Genomic DNA, 21,357 nt, shown 5'->3' with positions numbered 1-21,357 from the left:
AACCGCCTGAGCCTAGTGGGCACCAAGGGGCCCAGATGTCACTTTCTCTGATCACTCTCCCGCCTCGACTTACCAAAAAGACTATAGGAGGAAGCAAGACTAGTACCTTGCCTTGGTCCCCATTTCATCTTAATCCTTTTCTGACACTAGTTAATAGAGAGATGGCCATTACCACTACAGCATCAATAAAGGGCACAAGCAGCAACTGGAGGGGGCCCTATGCAGACACTAGTATGGCTGAACGTCAGTATTCTTTATTGCTAAGCCACTGATCAGACAGGCAATATTGTTTTTTTGTTGCTGTTTAACTATGGGTGTCCTTCCCATAATCATAGATTACCCAGCTCATAGTGAACCAGGACTTCTAGGAGACTGATTTAAAGAAGGCAAACGTCTGTTTTGCATAGCATTTTAGTAAGGAGGCTTTTTGATCCCTTACAGTCCCTCCTAGAGGTTCCCCCTCCTAGGAGTTCTGGTTTACTCAGCAATCTGGGCAATCTGTAACTTTGGGTGTTGCAAGCCCTACCCCATAGAGCCACATTCATCCATGCCATGCACTGATGAGGATTAACCAATTAGAAACAGTCTGTATGCATGTTGAGTTACCGTGGCTCTGTACAATTAAAAGGATGATCATTGCATTCCAGCAGTGCTGGGGGTGTGGCTAGCTTACAGGGACATCACAGGGCCAATTTGCATATTCAGCAGTGATGCATCGTGGGAGACATCATATGCTCACTCCAACCTGAATAAATCGCAAATACCTTCTGTTTAAAAGGATACCCGAAGTGACATGATGAGATAGACATGTGTATGTACAGTGCCTAGCACACAAATAACTTATTCTGTGTTTCTTTTTTTCTTTCTCTGCCTGAACGAGTTAAATATCAGGTATGTAAGTGCAGGGCCGGATTTAGGCCAAGGCCTCCTAGGCCATGGCCTAGGGCATCACAGGAGCAAGGGCAACAAAACAGCAGGCTAAACAAGCTTGCAAATGCTGCAATGCAGGGAAAATCCTGACCATGGTACTCTGCTGCCAGCAGCCACCTTGCTCTCTGTCCACGTTTGCATTGTGGCGGCTATGGACTTAGGCAGTATTGGAGACAGAGTGGTAGAAGAAGCTTCGGCACAGGAGACGAGCTGAGAAATGAGTCAAACTGATGGCTGCTGCGGTGTCAAGGTGAGCTGGCTACCTATACTTAAAAGGGGGAGTGGGAAAAAGAGGGATTAAGGGAGTCATCAGGCTACCTATACTGGAGGCAAAGGTGGGAGGAGTAATTTGGCTACATATACTAGAGGGGGGGAGGGGTCAGCAGGTTAACTATACTAGAGGGAAGGGGTAATCTGGCTACCTATCCTGAAGTGTGGTGGCTGGTGACAGTGGCCTTGGGCGGTAAACAGTGCAAATCCGGCCCTGTGTAAGTGGCTGACTCAGTTCTGACTCAGACAGGAAGTGACTACAGAGTGACCCTCACTGATAAGAAATTCCTGTTTTTATCACTTTCTTGCATTCAGAAGCCATTTTCTGCTAGGAAAGTGTTTTATAGCTGGAATTTCTTATTGGTGAGGGTCACACTGTAGTCACTTCCTGTCTGAGTCAGAACTGAGTCAGCCACTTACATATATGATATTTAACGCTTTCAGGTAGAGAAAGAAAAAAAAAGGAACAGCATAGTTATTTGTGTGCTAGGCACTGTACATACACATGTCTATCTCATGTCACTTCGGGTATCCTTTAAGAAAGCAAACTTCTGTTTCCCATACCCTTCCCATGACATGTTTCCTTATGGGAAGTAAAGTGCTGTGTCTCTATGACACTCCAAAGTTATCACATCGCAGCTTTCCTTTTGTAAAGTCAAGTCTCAGTAATGCAGGGGCTGGATACAACTGCACGTCTATCTGCGAAGTACAATTACTATGTTTCCTCAGCTTACCATCTGTACTGGCATCATCCACCATAATGATCTCCTTGAGGACAATGGCAGGTGATGTATACATGACGCTGTATACGGTGCGCAGCAGGGTGGACCACGCCTCGTTGTGGAAGACAATGATGATGCTGGTTGTAGGCAGTGCTGGGCAGCGCTTAAACTTCTGTTCAATACATCTGAAAAACATTAAAGTGTTTCTCATCAGGGCAAGGCCTGAAGCACACTGCAGGGCGATTTTTGATCCATCAGCACTGCATTTGCATTTAAAAAAAAAAAAATCCCATTGACTGGCATAAAGATCGCAGCAAGATCGCCATGGTTTTTCAAAAAAATTGCTAAGATTTTACTGTGATTTTTATGAAAGTCAATGAGAGCATTTTTCTTGCAAGTGCAGGGCTGACTGATCAAAAAGCGCTCTGCTGTGTGCCTCAAGCCTAAAAGCCATTATTTACACAAATTAAAGGACAACTGAAGCAAGAGGGATATGGAGGCTGCTATATTTCCTTTTAAAAAATACTAGTTGCCTGGCTGTCATGCTGAACTAGTAGTAATCTAGTAGTAGTAGTGCAGTAGTGTCTGAATCATATCAGAAACAAGCATGCAGCTAATCTTGTCAGATCTGACAATAATGTCAGAAACACTTGATCAGCTGCAGGCTTGTTCAGGGTCTATGGCTAAAAGTATTAGAGGCAGAGGATCAGCAGGAGGGCCAGGCAACTGGTATTGCTTCAAAGGAAATAAATATGGCAGCCTCCATGTACCTCTCGCTTCAGGTTCCCTTTAAAATGATCATAATATTACATGTTTATGTAGACTGAAACAGCACAAATAAAGTCACCAATTGTTCAAATCGGGGCTAGGACACTATCTGCATGGAGTTTGTATGACCCCCTGTGTTAAAGTTTCTTCTCACATTACAAAAAAAAACATACAGAAATTGGCCTTAGACTACAATAGGAACAAAAAGATGGTAACTGACTATGGGAGGGGTTAGATTGTGAGCTCCTCTGAGGGACAGTTAAAGCACTGGGGGCAGGAGCTGCTCACTCTGATTACTAAACCTGCAGTACAGGGAAATATGCCTGGTTTAGCCACTAGACTTGCGGTTATTGACTAGGTATAGTATTATGTCAGTAGGGCGAGTGTGAGGGAAGGATTGATGCTGGAATAGGGTCAAGGTGATGGTACGATTAGTGTCATGGTTAGTACAGTGTGAGGGTGAGACCGTGAGACTATTATGGAGTAGGATAAATTGCAGGGTGGGATTAGTGCTGGAATAGGGTCAGAGCGATGGTACGGTTAATGTCAAGGTTAGGTCAGTATGAGGGTGAGACGATTATGGAGTAGGATAAATTGCAAGGTAGGATTAATGTTGTGGTAGGATTAATATGATGGTAGGATTAGTGTCAGGGTAGGTCAGTCTGAGGGCAGGTATAATATTGAGGTAGGGTTGGTGTGAAGTAAAATTAGTGTTGGGGTAGGGTGAGGATAAGTTTTAATTGTTATAATAGGGTTATTGTGGCAGCACTACAATCTCTGAACTCAAATGTTCTGGTGCCAAAATGTCAACACTGAACCTGTATTATAGGCAGCTGCTATAAAAATAGGAGTATACTGTACATTTCTTTTTTATGACTATTTGAGGACAGCTACAGTTCCATGCTTTGCTTTTCCCCCTCATAAGGTCTGATTTATAATACTGAACTCGGATGCAAAACATTTGAAATTCCGCTGAATCGGACTTCTCATTCCTAGCCAATTACATTCCAGAGACCTTGTATAAAGGATACATAAGGCAAAAAGAGGAAGGAAAATCTTTACTTATCTGGGGCTGCTTCCAGCCTTTAGGAGTCTTTGTGTCCCACAATAAAGTTAGGCCACCGCTAGACCCTCCGCAAGGTCCCGAACCACAGTTGGGTTTTGGTCTTCTGCACATGTTCATTTGTGCCGCACGCCTCTCGTGATCATGCTCCCACGGCAGTGAGCTTGCGCAGTTCAAGTGTTTTTTTGCGCAGAAGACCATGACCCAGCCACAGGTCAGGATCTTACGGAGGGGCTAGCGGCAGCCTGAAGCAGAGCAGAACTTTAACACAAGACACAGACTTCTGGAAACTGGAAGCCCCAGGTAAGTTAAGTTTTCCTTTCCTCTCCTCTTGTTTCATGTATCCTTTAAGTGTGAAAATATTTTGCACTATGACCTGTATCCTTAGGGCTGAGGTGCTTCTTAGACAAATGACGTAACATGAGACGTAGACTAAACATACTCAGGAGGCCTTGTGTCTGGTCCCAGGTCCCGATGCAGTGATATTCTGTCACTGGCAAAGACATTAAAACAATGTTTCTTGTCTCCTCGTTCCCTTTCTTCCTCCTCCTCAGGGGTAAGTTTGCCCATTTTAAATGGTTTCCCAGCAGCCCCTGGTGCATTGGGGTCCTGAGGTGGCCGCTCAAGGTAAGGCTTAAGTTCTGCTGCGGTGTAATATCCTGGTAAACACCGTTTCTGTCCTTCGTCTTCCAGTTGCCTCTCTGGTGCATTAATCTGCATTTTTGGCACGGAGTCTTTGAAATTATTTACCGCTTCAATCACCATGTCCAGCATCTTTTTCTTTCTCCCACCACCTTGTGCCGAAAGCTCATCCATCTCGCGGTCTACCACTTCCTTTTGTATTAAAAACACAAAACCCATAAAAATCAGCGTGGCCGCGCCCAGTTTCCAGTGCAAGAAGCGCTTGCCTAGGACCAGCCTTTTAAAGTTTGTCATGTTTGTCTTTGCACTGGTCACTCAACAAGGCGCAAACTTCATCTACGGAGAAAGCAAGTGTTCCATTACTTTTACCGTCATCTTTCAGGACCTGAAAAACAAAGTTATTTAGTTATAAAAAGGAACATTAAACATGGTGTGTATAAACCTTTCAGAACTATATATACAGGTGAAACTAAAAATGTTCATATTGTACAAAACTTCATTTATTTCAGTAATTCAATTTAAAAAGTGAAACTAATGTGAAATACAACAACAACAACAAATAACATTTGTAAAGTGCTTTTCTCCCGTAGGACTCAAAGCGCATAAGCATGGCTGAGACCAATAATTGGTTGGTTGGTAACTCGTGGTACAGAGGAAGAAGTCCAGAAATACCAGGCTAAACAGGTGGCTTTTCAGTCTGGATTTGAATACTGTATATTCCTGCATATAAGACTACTTTTTAACCCTTCAAAATCTTCTGAAAAGTTGGGGGTCGTCTTATACGCCGGGTGTCATTGATGCCGGGTGATACACCCTATCCTGTTACCGCCTCTCAGATCTCCCTGCTGACGGAGCGCAATCTATTCTTCCATACCGCTCTGATAAACAGGTAGACAAGGAGAGCTGACCAGTCTACTTAAAGAGTAACTGTTAGCCCCCAAAGTGAAATTTAAATCTGTACAGCAATGTTTTATTTAGTATTACAGTGATCAAAAAAGCCAATGAGTTCTGCAAAAATCAATATAATTTTGCTACTATGTAGCCTTTTGCCCACGCTAACGACGCAAAGCCGCATATCAGATACTGATGACGAGCATGCAGAGCATGCCTATGTTTGCCCGACCCCCCTCTCCCCCCCAGGACCAGGTGCCGATCTATTTGCACCACAAACAGCTGACCGCTCTGACATGGAGAGAGAGCGGCAGCACTTCCAGCGGGAGCACCGCAGAGCAGCCGCCGCCGTGCATCTCTCACATGTGATTTTCTCACATGTGACTCGGCGGCGGCTGCTCTGCGGTGCTCCCGCTGGAAGTGCTGCCGCTCTGTCTCCGTGTCAGAGCGGTCAGCTGTTTGTGGTGCAAATAGATCGGCACCTGGTCCTGGGGGGGGGGGAGAGGGCAAACATAGGCATGCTCTGCATGCTCGTCATCAGTATCTGATATGCGGCTTTGCGTCGTTAGCGTGGGCAAAAGGCTACATAGTAGCAAAATTATATTGATTTTTGCAGAACTCATTGGCTTTTTTGATCACTTTAATACTAAATAAAACATTGCTGTACAGATTTAAATTTCACTTTGGGGGCTAACAGTTACTCTTTAAGGAGAGTTGACCAATGCAACAAGTCAATTGACTATACACTGTTATATACTGGGTAACGCATACAGTACAGCACCAGTATCTGTTCATACACAGCACCAGTACATGATTTTTTAATTTTTATTTTAATTTGGTGTGCGTTGGAAGAGGGGTAGTCTTATACGGCGAGTATATCCCAAACTCCATAATTTAACTGCAAGAGTTGGGGGGTCGTCTTATACGCCGGACTATACGGTAACTCCAGGGATGGGGCTGTCTTTACTGGGTATGGTAGGGAGTTTCAAAGAGTAGGGACAGCATGACAGAAAGCTCTGTCTCCAAAGGTTTTGATGTGCACTCTGGGAGTCACCAAGTTAATGGAACCTGCTGATCTGAGGTTGTGAGAGGTGTGAAGCAGCTTCAGCAAGTCCTTCATGTATCCAGGGCCCAATTTGTGCAGTGATTTGAATATCAGCATTCCAATCTTGAAGAGTATTCTCCATTCTACTGGTAGCCAGTGCAGTGAGCAAAGGATCGGTGTAATGTGACAGTGGCGAGGCTGGTTTGTTAGCAATCTGGCAGCAGCATTCTGCTCTCATTACATGCAAAGCAAGATATTTCAAGCAGTTATTTGTTATAATTTTGATGATTTTGGCTTACAGCTTATGAAACCCCGAAAATCAAAATCTCAGATGATTAGAATATTGTGAAAATGGTCAATACATCAGGCTCAAAGTGTAAGGGCTGGTGCACCCCAAGAGCAGTTCTGAGCGTTTTTAAAAACGCTTGTGCGTTGAAAAGCTCTTGGCTAATGTATTTCAATGGGCTGGAGCACACCAGAGCGATTTGTTTTTTCCCCAAATGCAGGTCCTGCAGCATTTTTGCTGATTTCTGAGACGGCTCAGCCTCAATGTTAAGTATAGGAAAGTGGAAAATACTCTGAAAAGCGCTAGATCAGAGCGATTTTCCAAGCGTTTTTGTTGCAGAAGCTGTTACATTACAGCCCTACTGTAACAAAATATAAAAAACGCTACACCAAAAACGCTTAAAAAAAACGCTAGGCATGCTTAGAAACTCGCTAGGCACATGCCTAGAATCACCTTAAAAAAAAAAATCACTTCAAAAAGCACTAATGTTTGCTTTTACGCTAGTGGTTTTTGATGTGCACTGGCCCTCAGACTCTAATCCAAAATGCCTGCAAATGGGTTTCTATTTCATATATTAGTTTCACCTTTTATGTTGAATTACTCGATAGTCTAATTTTTGGAGTTTAACTTATATTTAAACTACTGGGTTGATAACAGCTTGATCTAGCAAGTAATGCATTACACCCCACCTCCCAAAACCAGAAATCAATAAGGTGGGAGTGATTAATCATACCTCCCAACTTTTCAAGATGAGGAAGAGGGACACTTTAAAACATGCCCCTGTCCAGTCTGGGTCTTCATGCTCAGTAGACTCGGACTGACACGACTGAACGGCAGACCGCGGGAGGACGCTGAGGGACTCAGAAGTGATTATGTGGCTGGAAGAAGCCCCGCGTAAGTATCAATTTTTGCCATTTTTAGAGGTCTGGTTTACTTTAAAGAAACACATTTCTTTATTACAGCTGATACAAATCCTGCAATAAATCTGCAGTGTGTTTACTTCCTGCTTTCATGGAAGCAGACATATTGTTAACATCCTGGTTTTACGAATTAGCTGAAGTGCCGAGGCAGCCAGCTGACACAGCTGAGAGATCAAATGACAGTTGTGATTATTCCCAGATGAGGGGGGGGGGGGAAGATTAGACAGACTAAACTATTTAAATACATACAGGGTGCATTTCTCTAGGTTTTCCTTCTGTCCTGTGCAAGAGTTCAGGTCCACTTTGAAGGACTTCTGAACTGAGAGGTATATGGAGGCTGCCATATTTATTTACCTTTCAACAATACCAGTTGCTTTGCAGCCCAGCTGATCATGCATCACGAGTGTCTGATTCACAAACCTGAAACAAGCATGCAGCTAATCCAGTCAACCTTCAGTCAGAGCACCTGAAGTGCTGTATGCTTGCTCAGTGTCTATGCAAGGCTGTGGGGTCAAAGTTGAGAAGTCGGAGTCAGAGGATTTTTGAACCAAATCCGTAGCCTTAGTAAAAGTTAGATTAAAGGAGTTGGAGTCGGAGAAATTTTGGGTACCTGTAGTCTGAGTCAGTGGTCTCATAAACTGAGGAGTTGGATCATTTTTGTACCGACTCCACAGCCCTGTGTCTATGGATATAAGTATTAGAGGCAGAGGATCAGCAGGACTGCCAGGCAACTGGTATTGCTTGAAAGAAAATAAATATGGCAGCCTCCATATCCTTCTCAGCTCAGGTGACCTTCAATTAAAGTTAGAGAAACTGCATGGGTTGCCATTTCTTTATAGTTTACTTTTCCACAATCATTAAAACAAATGATGGAGTGATTCACAAAAATTATGCAGCATTTGAATGTGTACACTGGAAAATATAAGCTGCGCGACAGTTAGAGGTCATTATGTACAGAGGGAGTATGTTGGATAAACAGGTGTGGTTGTATAACACAGATCCTCGCTCTCAGGCACAGCTGCTCTGCGTACAAATCACCGGGTTGTGCCGAATCCAGGCTATCTGAGATGGAAGCAGGAAATGTGGGTGCCTGCAGCTAATGGACGATTTGGGCGCCATAGGCAACAATACAAATATCGGCTAATGGGTGCCCAAAGCAATAATTTGAGCTCCTGATAAATAGTTTGCATGTCTAAGCCAAGTTTTTCGTTGTTTTTTTAAATTAGAACAATATAGTTTTTGAAAATGTTCTGTCTTTTGTATTCATACTGAGAAGAAGTTAGGAACCTGACTTCATGGTGTGACACTAACAACCTGTTTTTTAAATACAAAAAGACCAAAGGAGTTATTCTGGACTTTAGAACTACCGTACTGATAATGATCCATGCAGAAGCTGTTAAGAGAGTTTCCAGCTTTCAAGTGACCCAGAGATGAAAATAATGAAGGTGAACGATTTGAAACTTAACCGGGGCTTCTGCATGCACAGAAGGCCAAGACTGGACGCGACTGAGCTGTTACCGGAGCGGATTGCGGCCGAATGGCAGACCATGGGAGGACGGCGTGGGACTAAGGCGAGCTTATGGGGCTGGAGGAAGCCCTAGGTAAGTATCAAATCTTTCATTATTTTTATCTCTGGTACATGTTAAGTTTTTGGGAGTCACCATCACAATGAACATGTCCTGGGCTGAAAATGCTTAAGCTGTAACTGGCAAGCGACAACGTCGGCTTTTTGAGAAAACGAAGGAGCGCTAACCTCCCACAGAAGCTGCTGGTTAATTTCTACAGATGCCCTATAGAAAGTGTTTTGACCAACTGTATGACGGCCTGGTACAGCAGCTGCACGAAGGCAACTAGAGCAGCCCTGCAGCGAGTTGTTAAAACAGCAGGAGCTATTATCGGCACGGAACTACCATCACTGGAACTCTTGTATAAGACTCCCTGTATGAGAAAGGCCAAAAACATTATCAAGGACAACACTCACCCTGGAAATGCCTTGCTTGAGCTCCTTCCATCAGGTAAACGTTTTAGATCAATCCGCATACACACAAACAGACTGAAAAACAGCTTTTTCCCTTCTGTCATAAACTTGATAAACTCTGAATCCTCCCTGAAATAATTAACACTGCGTACAAATTGTTTAAATATTTGTACTACCTGGCATACTTGTATAATTTCTCTATTTCTATGTTTGTTAGTATCACGATGTTCCCTAAATGCACCGTGGGGCTGTCATGAAAAGTAATTTTATTGTGTTACACATTGACAATAAAGTGCTTGATTTTAATTGATTGATGATTTTTTGGTTTTTGAAAATGATTGGGTTAACCTCCCTGGCGTTCTATTAAGATCGCCAGGGAGGCTGCGGGAGGGTTTTCTTTTAATAAAAAAAAAAACTATTTCATGCAGCCAACTGAAAGTTGGCTGCATGAAAGCCCACTAGAGGGCGCTCCGGATGCGTTCTTCTGATCGCCTCCGGCGACCAGAAGTAACACGGAAGGCCGCAATGAGCGGCCTTCCGTGTTTCGCTTACCTCGTCGCCATGGCGACGAGCGGAGTGACGTCATGGACGTCAGCCGACGTCCTGACGTCAGCCGCCTCCGATCCAGCCCTTAGCACTGGACGGAACTTTTTGTTCCGGCTACGCTGAGCTCAGGCGGCTGGGGGACCCTCTTTTGCCGCTGCATGCGGCGGATCGCCGCGCTGCAGCGGCGATCAGGTAGCACACGCGGCTGGCAAAGTGCTGGCTGCGTGTGCTGCTTTTTATTTGAGCCAAATCGGCCCAGCAGGGCCTGAGCGTCAGGCTCCGGCGGTACTGGACGAGCTGAGCTCGTCCAGACCGCCCAGCAGGTTGAGGGAGGTTTTAAGGTAAGGTGTTTACTAAATTGCAAGTCTCAATGCATTTCACATGACTGATGCTTCCTCTTTAGTGTTGAATTCCAACACCAATAATGGGAAAGCAACCTATCCATATACCAAAGTAAAGTCTTAAAGTAGTCTAAAGCAGGCATGGGCAAACTCGGCCCTCCAGCTGTTATGGAACTACAAGTCCCACAATGCATTTGCCTTTATGAGTCATGACTGTGGCTGTCAGACTCCTGCAATGCATTGTGGGACTTGTAGTTCCTTAACAGCTGGAGGGCCAAGTTTGCCCATGCCTGGTCTAAAGTCTATAAAAAAGAAGGCAATTTGACAAAAGCCAAAGGTTTGCAAACCTGGTTTATATAGGTCATAAACATGGGTCACCACAGGTGGGCACCAGTGGCACTTGTTACACCTGGAAACTCACTCCCTACTGTCAGTCTGTGAGTGGGATTACTAGATATCTTCCAGTCAGGTGTATCAATGCCAACACCTTTCTGCGGTATCTAAAAAAAAATAAGTACCAAAAAAAAGTCTAAGTAAAAAATGAGAACCACACACTTAATCAGAGCAACTTATTTTCAAGTGTACCCGAGGCGACATGTGACATGAGGAGATAACAGTGTACTGTACAGTGCAAAACATATTAAATGGGCACTATGACGCCTGGTGGGCCGATTTGCTCAATTTTTGCTTTGTTACACGCAGCTAGCACTTTGCTAGCTGCGTGTACAAGCCGATCGTCGACGCTACCTGTCACGTTAGAGGTACCCCCCCGGACCCCTTGCGCAGCCTGGCCAATCAGCGCCAGGCCGCGCTATGGGGTGGATTGGGACTCCCTCCGACGCCATGATGTCATCCTGCTCGTCGCCATGGCGACGGGGGAAGCCAAACAGGAAATCTCGTTCTGAGGCGATCGGAAGGGGTGGGGGATGCCGCTGCACAGCAGCTATCATGTACCTAACGCTAGGCTAGCTACATGATTTAAAACAAAAATTAAGTGCTGCGGCGCGTCCTGGCGGTTTTAATAGACCGCCAGGGAGGTTAAAAAAAAATTAATAAAATCGCTAGGCACATGCATAGAATCACTTTAAAAAACACTTTAAAAAGCGCTAATGTGTTATGCTTGGTTACTCTTATTGTACTGGTTGTACTGGTCCAAGCCCTATACCATACAGCCATATCAATCCCTGCCATGCACTGATGAGGACCAAAAGTCAAAAACAGGCTGTCTACATGTGGGGTTGATGTGGCTGTGTAAAATGTAAAGCTATAGGCTTGCTATACACCAGCAGTTCAGGATGCTAGCCTGGTTTACAGGGGCATAGAGATAATTTGCATAATCAGTAGTGGTGCATTGTGGGTAACCACAAATGTTCACTTAAAAGCCGAATTATTGCAAGTTTCCTTCTGTTTTAAGAAGGCAAATTTCACCAAGCATTGTTTTTTAGTAGGAGGGCTTTTTGGTCTCTTTTATCCCCCTACACATTCCTAGTGGTTTGTGTCACCTCGAGCTGATTGGTTACTCTGTTCAAAAAGCGCTGAGCATTTGCGATTACGCTAGCGCTTTTTGGTGTGCACTGGCCCTAACAGTTTACCTACACAATCTGCTCATAGTATTCAAAATCTGTTGTCCCTCATACTACATGGCAATGGTAAAATTGTTCAGTGATTGGCCAATCAAAGTTGAAAGTGTGTACCAGGCTTTAGGGTGTGTACACATCTAATTTTGATTGTCCAATGGTTGCCCAATTTTACCTGTTCCATGTAGTATGCTGGCCAACAGATTTTAAATACTATGAATAGATTGTGTAGGCAGGCTCTCACGCATTGGATGTGTGTGCACCCCTATTCATACATCCCAACTGTGTCTCCTATTGGAGGAGCAAGTCTCTTTACTAAACCAAATCCTGTCCTGACCCTTCTATAAAGAGAAACATCTCTAGTACAAATATTGGTATTATTTAAATGGCACAAGCATTAGATTATCGTGACATGCAGGGTGTCAGCAGGGCGTTTTCCTAGTATTCCATTATCATCGTAGCATCTGACGAGGCATGAAATACTGACTTATACTTATTAACTCTACTTAAAGAGACACTGAAGCGAGAATAAATCTCGCTTCTTGTTTCATAGTCAGCAGGGGCATGTGTGCCCCTGCTAAAATGCTGCTATCCCGCGGCTAAACGAGGGTCCCTGACCCCCCAACCCCCCCCCCCCCCCCCCCCTGCAAAATCTACGACCAACTTGGTCGCAGATTTTGCTGCTCTTGAGGCAGGGCTAATGGCTGCAGCCCTGCCTCTCAGCGCCGTCTATCAGCGGTGCATCGCCGCCTCTCCCCCGCCTCTCTCAGCGAAGGAAGACTGAGAGGGGCGGAGGAGAGGCGGAGATACGCGCTGACAGACGCGCGTGAGGCAGGGCTGCGGCGGTTAGCCCTGCCTTAATCCGGAAGAGGGGAGGCGCTGCTCGGAGGGGATTTCGGGGGGGGTGAAGGGACCCCCGTTTAGCCACGGGATAGCTGCGTTTTAGCAGGAGCACACATGCCCCTGCTGACTATGAGGTCTGAAGCGAGATTTATTCTCGCTTCAGACTCTCTTTAATACTGATAGATGGCTGAATTAATGAGTGTTCATGCCTTAATATTCAGTCTTCCTTTTTCCCATTGGGAAAAGATGCGAGCTATGGGTAATTGCCACTACTCTCCTCAAGACCCTCATGTCCTGAGCTACCATAAGATTTGCTCACAAGGTCTAATAGTGGACAGCCAGCCAAACCCTAGTCTTTGGGAGCTGGGACTACTAAAAACAGCAGAGGTGTGGAGAGGTCCTGGTCTCAGCCAGGAGAGCCTCTGTATCACAATCAGAAATATATACGACAAGAAAGAGTAGCAGTTAATGGCCCATATGCAATTAATGTTTTCTCCTAGGTGATATTTCCAAGCTTGTCAATAAAATGCCTTTTACAGCACCAGCAAACAAAAAAATACTCAAAATAATTTTGATGGTACTTTTTCACTAGTATTTATACGCACTTTTTTCAATTGATAAATGCTTAAAATTTTAAAGAGAATATAAAAAAAAGATGATTTCCTAGGAGGTAACTCAAGAGTAAAAGAAAAGTTAATTGAATCTGTACCAGGCAATTTCCATTGTATAAAAGAAAATAAATATGGCAGCCTCCATATCCCACTGACCTCAGCTGCCCTTTAATGAAATGAATGATGGCAATGGCAAGCAACTGATTCACACTTAGGGCCCATTCACACTAGAGTGTTTTGCAGGCGATTTCGGCAAAACACGCAAGCGCTAGAGCTTTTTAAAGCGCTAGTGCAATAATACCCTATGGGCCCGTTCTCACTTGGGCGATTTACGTTAATCGCCGGCGATTAACGCAAATCGCCAAATGCAAACGTGTAGTTTGCACCATTTACAGACGATTTCCCGGCAATCGCGTTTTAAACGCCAAGTGTGAATGCCGATTTTTTCGATTTGAACAAATAAATTAAAATCGCCTGAGCAACATGCTAGCAAAAGCGCTAGCATTTTGCGTTTAGCAAGTGTGAATAGCCCCCTAAGGGCTTTTTAAAAATGCTCCCATGGCACGATTTTAACGCGATTTTAATGTAAGTCAATGGGAGTGTTTTTTAAACAGCTCTCAGTAAGCTCTGGAGGACAAAAAGTGCTCAGAAAAGCATTTATAATGTGTCTGAGCCCTAAAATGTGTATGTTTGGCCAATCCCTTATGCAAATATCAAACCATAAAAAAGGTAAAAACATATTTGAAACTGTTGAAGGCCAGCAGCAGTGGTGTAGCAACAGAGCAATGTGCCCCAGTGCACATGTTACACTGCCCACACCCAGGGGCAGGACCACAAATCATGGGGCTCCCCAACAAAACATTGATGAGGCCCCTTAAAGGGGAACTGAAGTAAGAGGTATACGGAGGCTGCCATATTTATTTCCTTTTAATCAATACCAGTTGCCTGGCAGCCCTGCTAGTCTATTTCTCTGCAGTAGTATCTGAATAATACCAGAAACAAGCATGCAGCTAGTCTTGTCAGATCCAACTTTAAAGTCTGAAACACCTGATCTGCTGCATGCTTGTTCAGGGGCTATGGCTAATAGTATTAGAGGCAGAGGATCAGCAGGGCTGCCAGGCAACTGGTATCGCAAAAAAGGAAATAAACATGGCAGCCTCCATATACCTCACTTCAGTTCCCCTTTAATGCTCACACCACTCGCCACAAGTGTGGCCATCAGGATCTTCACACCCATACCAATTATTAGCCAAGTATTGGGGGGGTTGTGAATGAGATAAAACCCTGACCCAGGGTGCGAGCCTCATGGCTGGGAAGCGTTTGTGCTTATTGCCAATAGCAACCAATGATCTTAATCTAAAGTAAACCTCCAGACTAAAAATCTACTCAGCAGCACTGAAAAGGCTTGGTGTTTCTTTAAGGCCTCATTCACACCTGAAAAAAGCAAACGCAAGGGTTTTGCATTTTTATGTGCGTTTTTTTTTTCGTCTCCCGGCGCTCCACTGCTGACTGTGTTTTTTAAAAAAGCGCTTTTCTAAGCGCTTTGCCAGAGCGGTTTTGAGATTCACTCCCTGATGCAAGTCAGGAAGTGCACTCTTTGACCCGGAGAAAAATACAATGTATTTATTCTAAAAAACGTGAAAGCAATCGCTTTTGTGAGCGTTTAGCGTACAGGCACCACTTTGCTGAACAGACAGCGCACGAACCGCACTGATATGAACCTTCTCAGAGATTTATTGCGCAAGCACTTTGTGGGCGATTTAAAAAAAAAAAATCGCCTGCGCTTGAAAAAAGGTCAGAAAATGCCCGTACTGTGAACGACCCATAACAGCTTCACAGCATCTGACTTTGACATTTGAAGCCTAGCACGCTCAGCTGGGAGGGGTGATCAGGACACAGGACAGTTGAAACTGTATCTCATGCTCCCTGTCACCTCCTTTCAACCAAAAAGATGGCTGCCCCCATGAAAAAGATGGCTGCCCCCACGAAATCCCAAACATTTGCCTTTTCTTTTAAAACAGGGTGGGTAAGAGATTATATTACCTATCTATTTTAATTAACATAACTAATGTAACTTAATGACAGTATGCTTGTTTAGGCTGAAGTTCCCCTTTAAGTTGTAAATCACCACAGTAATAAATATTGCATAGGAACCACCTGTCATTCTGACATACACAGAGGAAATAAAAATGCAGAACACAAACTTCCAGTGCTTATGTTCCCACCATTGAGAGATTCAAAAAACAAAAAAAAATTAAAAAAAAATTCCCAAACTCTACAGACCACAAATATGAAAACAGCAGGCAAGACTTCCGAGGCCAATGTACAGCAATCATGGGAAACCTGGTCACAAAAGACAGCAGACAAGTACTTATTACCTACCACTCACTACAGCTTTACATCCATTTAAAATTATCAAGCACATTTTTTTTCCTAGACAGGTTGGGTTTGGGAGACATCAGTGTGACATTTCAGGATTTTTCTGTGAGGCAGGAGTAGTGAGAGCCCCACACCCATAGGATGAGCTAAAAATCAACCCTGCTTGTTTAAACATGTCACCTCCTAAATACTCAAATCTGACAGGTTGTGCATTTCCTAAAGTTGCTACACAACGCTTGGCTACAACAGAAACACCTCCTGTGAGAGGACTGGCTATGAGGCTGAGTTACCGACAACAGTGCTGCAAAACTGGAGCATTTGCCTAAAACCACCAATCAGAAGCCTGCTTAAAGGGGCGCTATGGCGAAAAATTGTATAATGTAAAATATGTGCAAACATATACAAATAAGAAGTACGTTTTATTCAGAGTAAAATGAGCCATAAATTACTTTTCTCCTATGTTGCTGTAGTAGAAATCTGACAGAAGTGACAGGTTTTGGACTAGTCCATATCTCCATAGGGGCATTCTCAGCAAGGCTTTTATTCTCTATAAAGATATTCCCTAAAGAGGATTTAAAGGGGCACTACAGTGAAAAACTAATTTAAAATATGTGCAAACATATACAAATAAGAAGTGCATTTTTTCCAGAGTAAAATGAGCCATAAATTACTTTTCTCCTATAATACTGTCACTTACAGTAGGCAGTAGAAATCTGACAGAAGTGACAGGTTTTGGACTAGCCCATCTCTTCATAGGGGATTCTCAGCAAGGCTTTTATTCTTCATAGGGGATTCTCAGCAAGGCTTTTATTCTTTATAAAGATATTCCCGAAAAAGGATTTAAACAAGGATACTGGCCAGCTTCCCTGCTCCCCACAGAGTGTTTTGGCAGTTGGAAAGAGCAACTGCCTTTCACTAAGGGCCCGTTTCCACTAATGCGGAAACCAGGCTGAATCCGTAGTTTCCCCGCAAGCAAATCGCGTGGGGAAACTCTGCCATAGGAAACAATGGCGTCACCGGCCAAATCGCTTACCTTAGCGATTCGGCCAACATTGCCATTAGTTTCCGTGCATGGCACGGATTATGGGATTCGTCAGCGTTCCTGCAGACGAGGAAGTCCCGCTGCGCGTCTCCCAGCCATGCACGGCACTAGTGGAAATGGGCCCATAGTACTTTTGAAAATAAATAAATCCCTGAGAATCCGGTATGAAGAGATGAACTAGTCCAAAACCTGTCGCTTCTGTCAGATTTCTACTACATAGTGTAAGTGACAGCAACATAGGAGAAAAGTCATTTATAGCTCATTTTACTCTGGAAAAAGTGTACTTATTTGTATGTTTGCACATATTTTAACATTTTTCGCCATAGTGCCCCTTTAACAGCTGAAAGCTGATTGGTTGCTCGGGGCAGATGCTCCCTTTTTGCTCCAGTTTTGATAAATCAACACCTATGTGAGCAGCCATTTCTGGTAAGTATACTCTGAGATAGGGCTGGTGCACACCGAGCGGGTTTTTTGGCGTTTTTGCAGCCGCTTGCGGCTGCGGATCCGCTTGGTCAATGTATCTCAATGGGGTGGTTCACACCAGAGCGGGAGGCATTTTGCTGAAACGCATACTCCCGGGGTGAGGCGTTTTTTGGATTGCGGAGGCGTTTCTGCCTCCAAGTATAGGAAAAACGCAAACCGTTCTGAAAAACTGCAGATCAGAGCGGTTTTGCAGGCGTTTTTGTTACAGAAGCTGTTCAGGAACAGCTTTACTGCAATAATATATGAAATCTACTACACCAAAAATGCTTCCCAAAACTGCAAAATGCTAGGTGAAACGCTAAAGAAAAATAAGAGAAAGCATTTAAAAATCTGCTAGCATTTTGCGGATCTGCTAGCGGGTTTTGGTGTGCACCGGGCCTTACTCACCTGAAACAAGAAAATAGTTGAGAGTCAGAACTGCTAACTCATACTGCTCATCTCAGAAGAATGGTTCAGGCTAGATTCACAGTGGGACGTTGGGTTTTGATGCCACGTTAAAGTCGCACCGCAAGCTTACAACTCAACGCGTCCAAAAAGTGGCAACGCAGCGTTACCGTCGCATACAGCAGATACAGTAAAAAATACAGGCAATGAAAAGTATGCTTCCAAGTTATTACTGAGCATGTGCAAACAGTCCAACGCAGCTAATAACGTGTATAACGCACTGCATGCAGTACTTTTACTTAACGTGCAGCGTTAGGCACCAACGCAACGTGTGCACTGTGAACAGGGCATTGATTTTTCATTGCAGTGAGTTATTCTGCGTTAAATGCTGTTTTAACGCGCGACTTTAACGTCCCACTGTGAACTTAGCCTCAGAGACTGTTATTGGCAGATAATCAGCTACAAAATTTAGCATTTGTTTTAAAGTCCGAAAAAGGAGGTTTCCATATTTACTGTATCATGTCAACACTATGACAAAAAATAAATATTACTTTATAGGTGGCAACACACCATACAATTCTTTAAATCTGTTCAATTCAATAATTGCAATCATTTTTCTGATTGTAACACTTCAAAAATCTGACCAATTTTCAACACATATGCTAATTTTTTCCCCAATTATGAAAAAAAATTATTGAAAACTTGCTTGTGTCTGAACATTAAGTAATTGTCAATCTACACTACACAATTTAATTTTCATATGAATTGATCAGAAAAATCCAACTCTCCTAATCACCAATTATTGAATAAAAACGTGAAATTCAGATTTCTTAAACGAATAATAATAAAATAAAATAAATAAAAAAAGCTTTGAATTTTTCTGTGCAACCGATAATTTTTTTTTTATCAAATCACCGTAAAATTGGATCATTTGATTGTATGGTGTGTGGCCACCTTTAGGCTAGGTTCACAGTGGGCCGTTATGGTCACGGGTTATAAAGTCTTTAACGTTGCTTACTGCACTGCAATGATAAGTCTATGCGACATTCACATCGCGGTGTAATGTATTGTGTTATGGTAACGCACGGCATGCAGGCGTAACCTCTAAACACACATTAACAGGTACAGGGAAGCATACTTCTCTTTACCTGCATGCTACACTGTACCTACTGTATGCAACATAATGCGGCAGTAATGAGCGGTACGACTTTTTTGTTGTGTTTCTGTTGAACAGGGAACACAATGCAACCTCCCACGGTGAACCTAGCCTTAGGCTACTTACACAGTAGGATGTTGCGTTTGATGCAATGTTAAGGTCACACAACGCGGCCCTAACGCAACGCATATACACTTTCACAGTGCGACGTTAAAGTCGCACGTTACAAAATGTATTTACTATGAAAAAAACGGTAAAAAAAAAAAAAAACACATTACTGAGCATGTGCAACACAAGTAAAGCAGCAGATTCATTGCTAAACGCACAGCATGCAGCACTTTCTAATAACGTTACACGTTACACTTTAACGCAACGTGTGAACTGTGAATGTCGCACAGACTTTGAATTGCTGTGCGTTACTCTGCATTAAAATGTTTTCTAACGTGTGACTTTAACGTCCCACTGTGAAAGAGCCACAGGCAATACAATAAATTATGGCACTTTGTTATATTACAAAAAAAAAAAAAAAAACACTACAGGTTGTACATAAAAATCAAAAGCTTTTTCCTTGTCCGATCTGATAGAATCTCCCAGATTTGTTTTTGTTGTTGTTTTGTTTTGTTATATAAAAGGTAGATCAGAGTGGATTTTTCTGACTTTTGGGGGGGGGGGGGGGGGGGGGGTTGAATGGTGTAGGGTAAATTATCATGATTTCTACATCTAAGCAATTTCAACATATACAACATTGTAAGGTGTATTTAATTATAAGGTGCATTACAGAAACAAAACAAAAAAAAACAAAAAAGAAAAACGCTCCCATTTACTTGTAGAAAATTGTAATTGCTGCGATTTTCAAGTTAGTGGAAGCGGTTCTTTTTTTAATGTGAATGGTTAGCAAAGCGCTCTGCAGTGTGTCTCAGGTAGGATACAGTCACGTTTCCAACATGCATGTTTCAGTAAAATGCTAATATTGTAGACACACACACAAAAAAAAAAAAAAAAAAAAAAAAACACATTATGCAATATTATCCCTAAAGGTAGTGGCTGCTATAGCGATGGACAGGAGAATTCCCAGCAGACGTCTGTGTGTGGTGTATAAGCCACTCCATTGACTGAGCCGCTGTTCTCAAACCTAAATGTACAATAAAGACTTTCAATAACACCGGAGTTAGAAAACATGATTTTTTGTGTCTTCAGTTCATTCTAAGAACGAAGAAACGTGTCATTTTTTTCCTGTAGGAGTCACCTTGCAGCAAACTGATGTCACCAAAAATATTGACCTGTATTTTTTTCTCCCAGGTGAAAACCCTTTTCACTCAATGTTTATTTTTCCCATCTAAGGCATAAGGCAGATGAGCGATTTCCTGGCTAGCGAGATGCGAACGATGAATCACCTGAAAGCAATGTATAACTTATACAGTAGAATTACTGTACTTTAAATAATCCAACTACCAGGAAAAAAAAATTGGAGGGGGGGGCGGGGGTTTGGAAGGAGGGTACAATTTTAAAGTGATACTTAAAGGACCACTATCGCGAAAATCTTAAAATGTAAAATATATGTAAACATATACAGATAAGTAGTGCATTTCTACCGGAGTAAAAAATGAGCCATAAATTACTTTTCTGCTATGTTGCTGTCACTTACATTAAGTCATAGAAATCTGACAGAACCGACAGGTTTTGGACTAGCCCATATCCTCATGGGATTTCATTATTTTAAAAAGCACTTAGTGAATGGCAGTTGCTTCATCCAACTGCCAAAATAAAAAAAAAATAAAAAGTGTACGGCGAGCAGGGAGGCTTTGTATAAATCTTTTTCAGGGGGTGTCTTTATAAAGAATAAAGGCCATGCTGAGAATTCCCTATGGAGAAATGGACTAGCCCAAAACCTGTCTGTAATGTCAGATTTTGATGACTTACTTTTCTCCTATGTTGCTGTCACGTAAAGTAATTTATGGCTCATTTTACTCTGGATGAAACATACTTCTTATTTGTATGTGTTTATATATATGTTTTAAATTTGAAGATTTTTGCAATAGTGGTCCTTTAAGTGAAAACAAAGTTAAGAAATACAAACAATTGTATCTATCCTCTTACTCCTAAAATTATTTTTAGATATCCCACAGTTTCAGGTTATGTCGGGGGGGGGGGGGGGGGGGGGGATTTATTATCGTTTTTCAGCTGAATGTCTCTGTGTGTATGAGTGCTCAAATATATGAACTATTGACCTTTTTTATCTATCCTCTCCTGGCAGAAAACTGGGCTTCCTAGAGCAAAGTATTTTATGGCTGTAATTCTTTATCAGTACTCCGACTGGGTCCCGTTTCAAGAAAAACTGTCAGTTGCATAGCTGAATATTACCTCTTTCAGGCAAAGAAAGAAGAAAAGCATCACAGCATATTTATGTGCTATGCATGTCTATCGCATGTCACTCAAGGTTTCCTTTAAATCCATACATATAAGAGTAGAATGCACTATAA

The 21,357-nt window shown here is 42.9% G+C and overlaps 1 protein-coding gene across 2 annotated transcripts in view; it reads right to left on the bottom strand.

Annotated features, from left to right (window-relative positions):
- LOC137524999 (polypeptide N-acetylgalactosaminyltransferase 3-like) overlaps nucleotides 1–21,357 on the bottom strand; it is a 95,811-nt gene that overhangs the window by 49,001 nt on the left and 25,453 nt on the right. The window contains exons 1-3 of one of the 2 annotated variants that reach the window (XM_068245615.1): nucleotides 16,510–16,675; nucleotides 4,196–4,780; nucleotides 1,935–2,107 (exon numbers count right to left, since the gene is read on the bottom strand). In XM_068245615.1, the coding sequence (XP_068101716.1) occupies nucleotides 1,935–2,107; nucleotides 4,196–4,689 (667 nt within the window). In that variant the 5' untranslated portion in view covers nucleotides 4,690–4,780; nucleotides 16,510–16,675. Of the gene's footprint in view, nucleotides 1–1,934; nucleotides 2,108–4,195; nucleotides 4,781–16,509; nucleotides 16,676–21,357 lie in introns of those variants that run through there. The other variant, XM_068245614.1, reaches the window with a different exon arrangement.

The sequence above is a fragment of the Hyperolius riggenbachi genome, chromosome 7, assembly GCF_040937935.1.
Source record: "Hyperolius riggenbachi isolate aHypRig1 chromosome 7, aHypRig1.pri, whole genome shotgun sequence".
In the NCBI taxonomy this organism is placed as follows: Eukaryota; Metazoa; Chordata; class Amphibia; order Anura; family Hyperoliidae; genus Hyperolius; species Hyperolius riggenbachi.
Note: the sequence above shows the minus strand (reverse complement) of the source record. Positions and strands in the feature narration are given on the sequence as shown.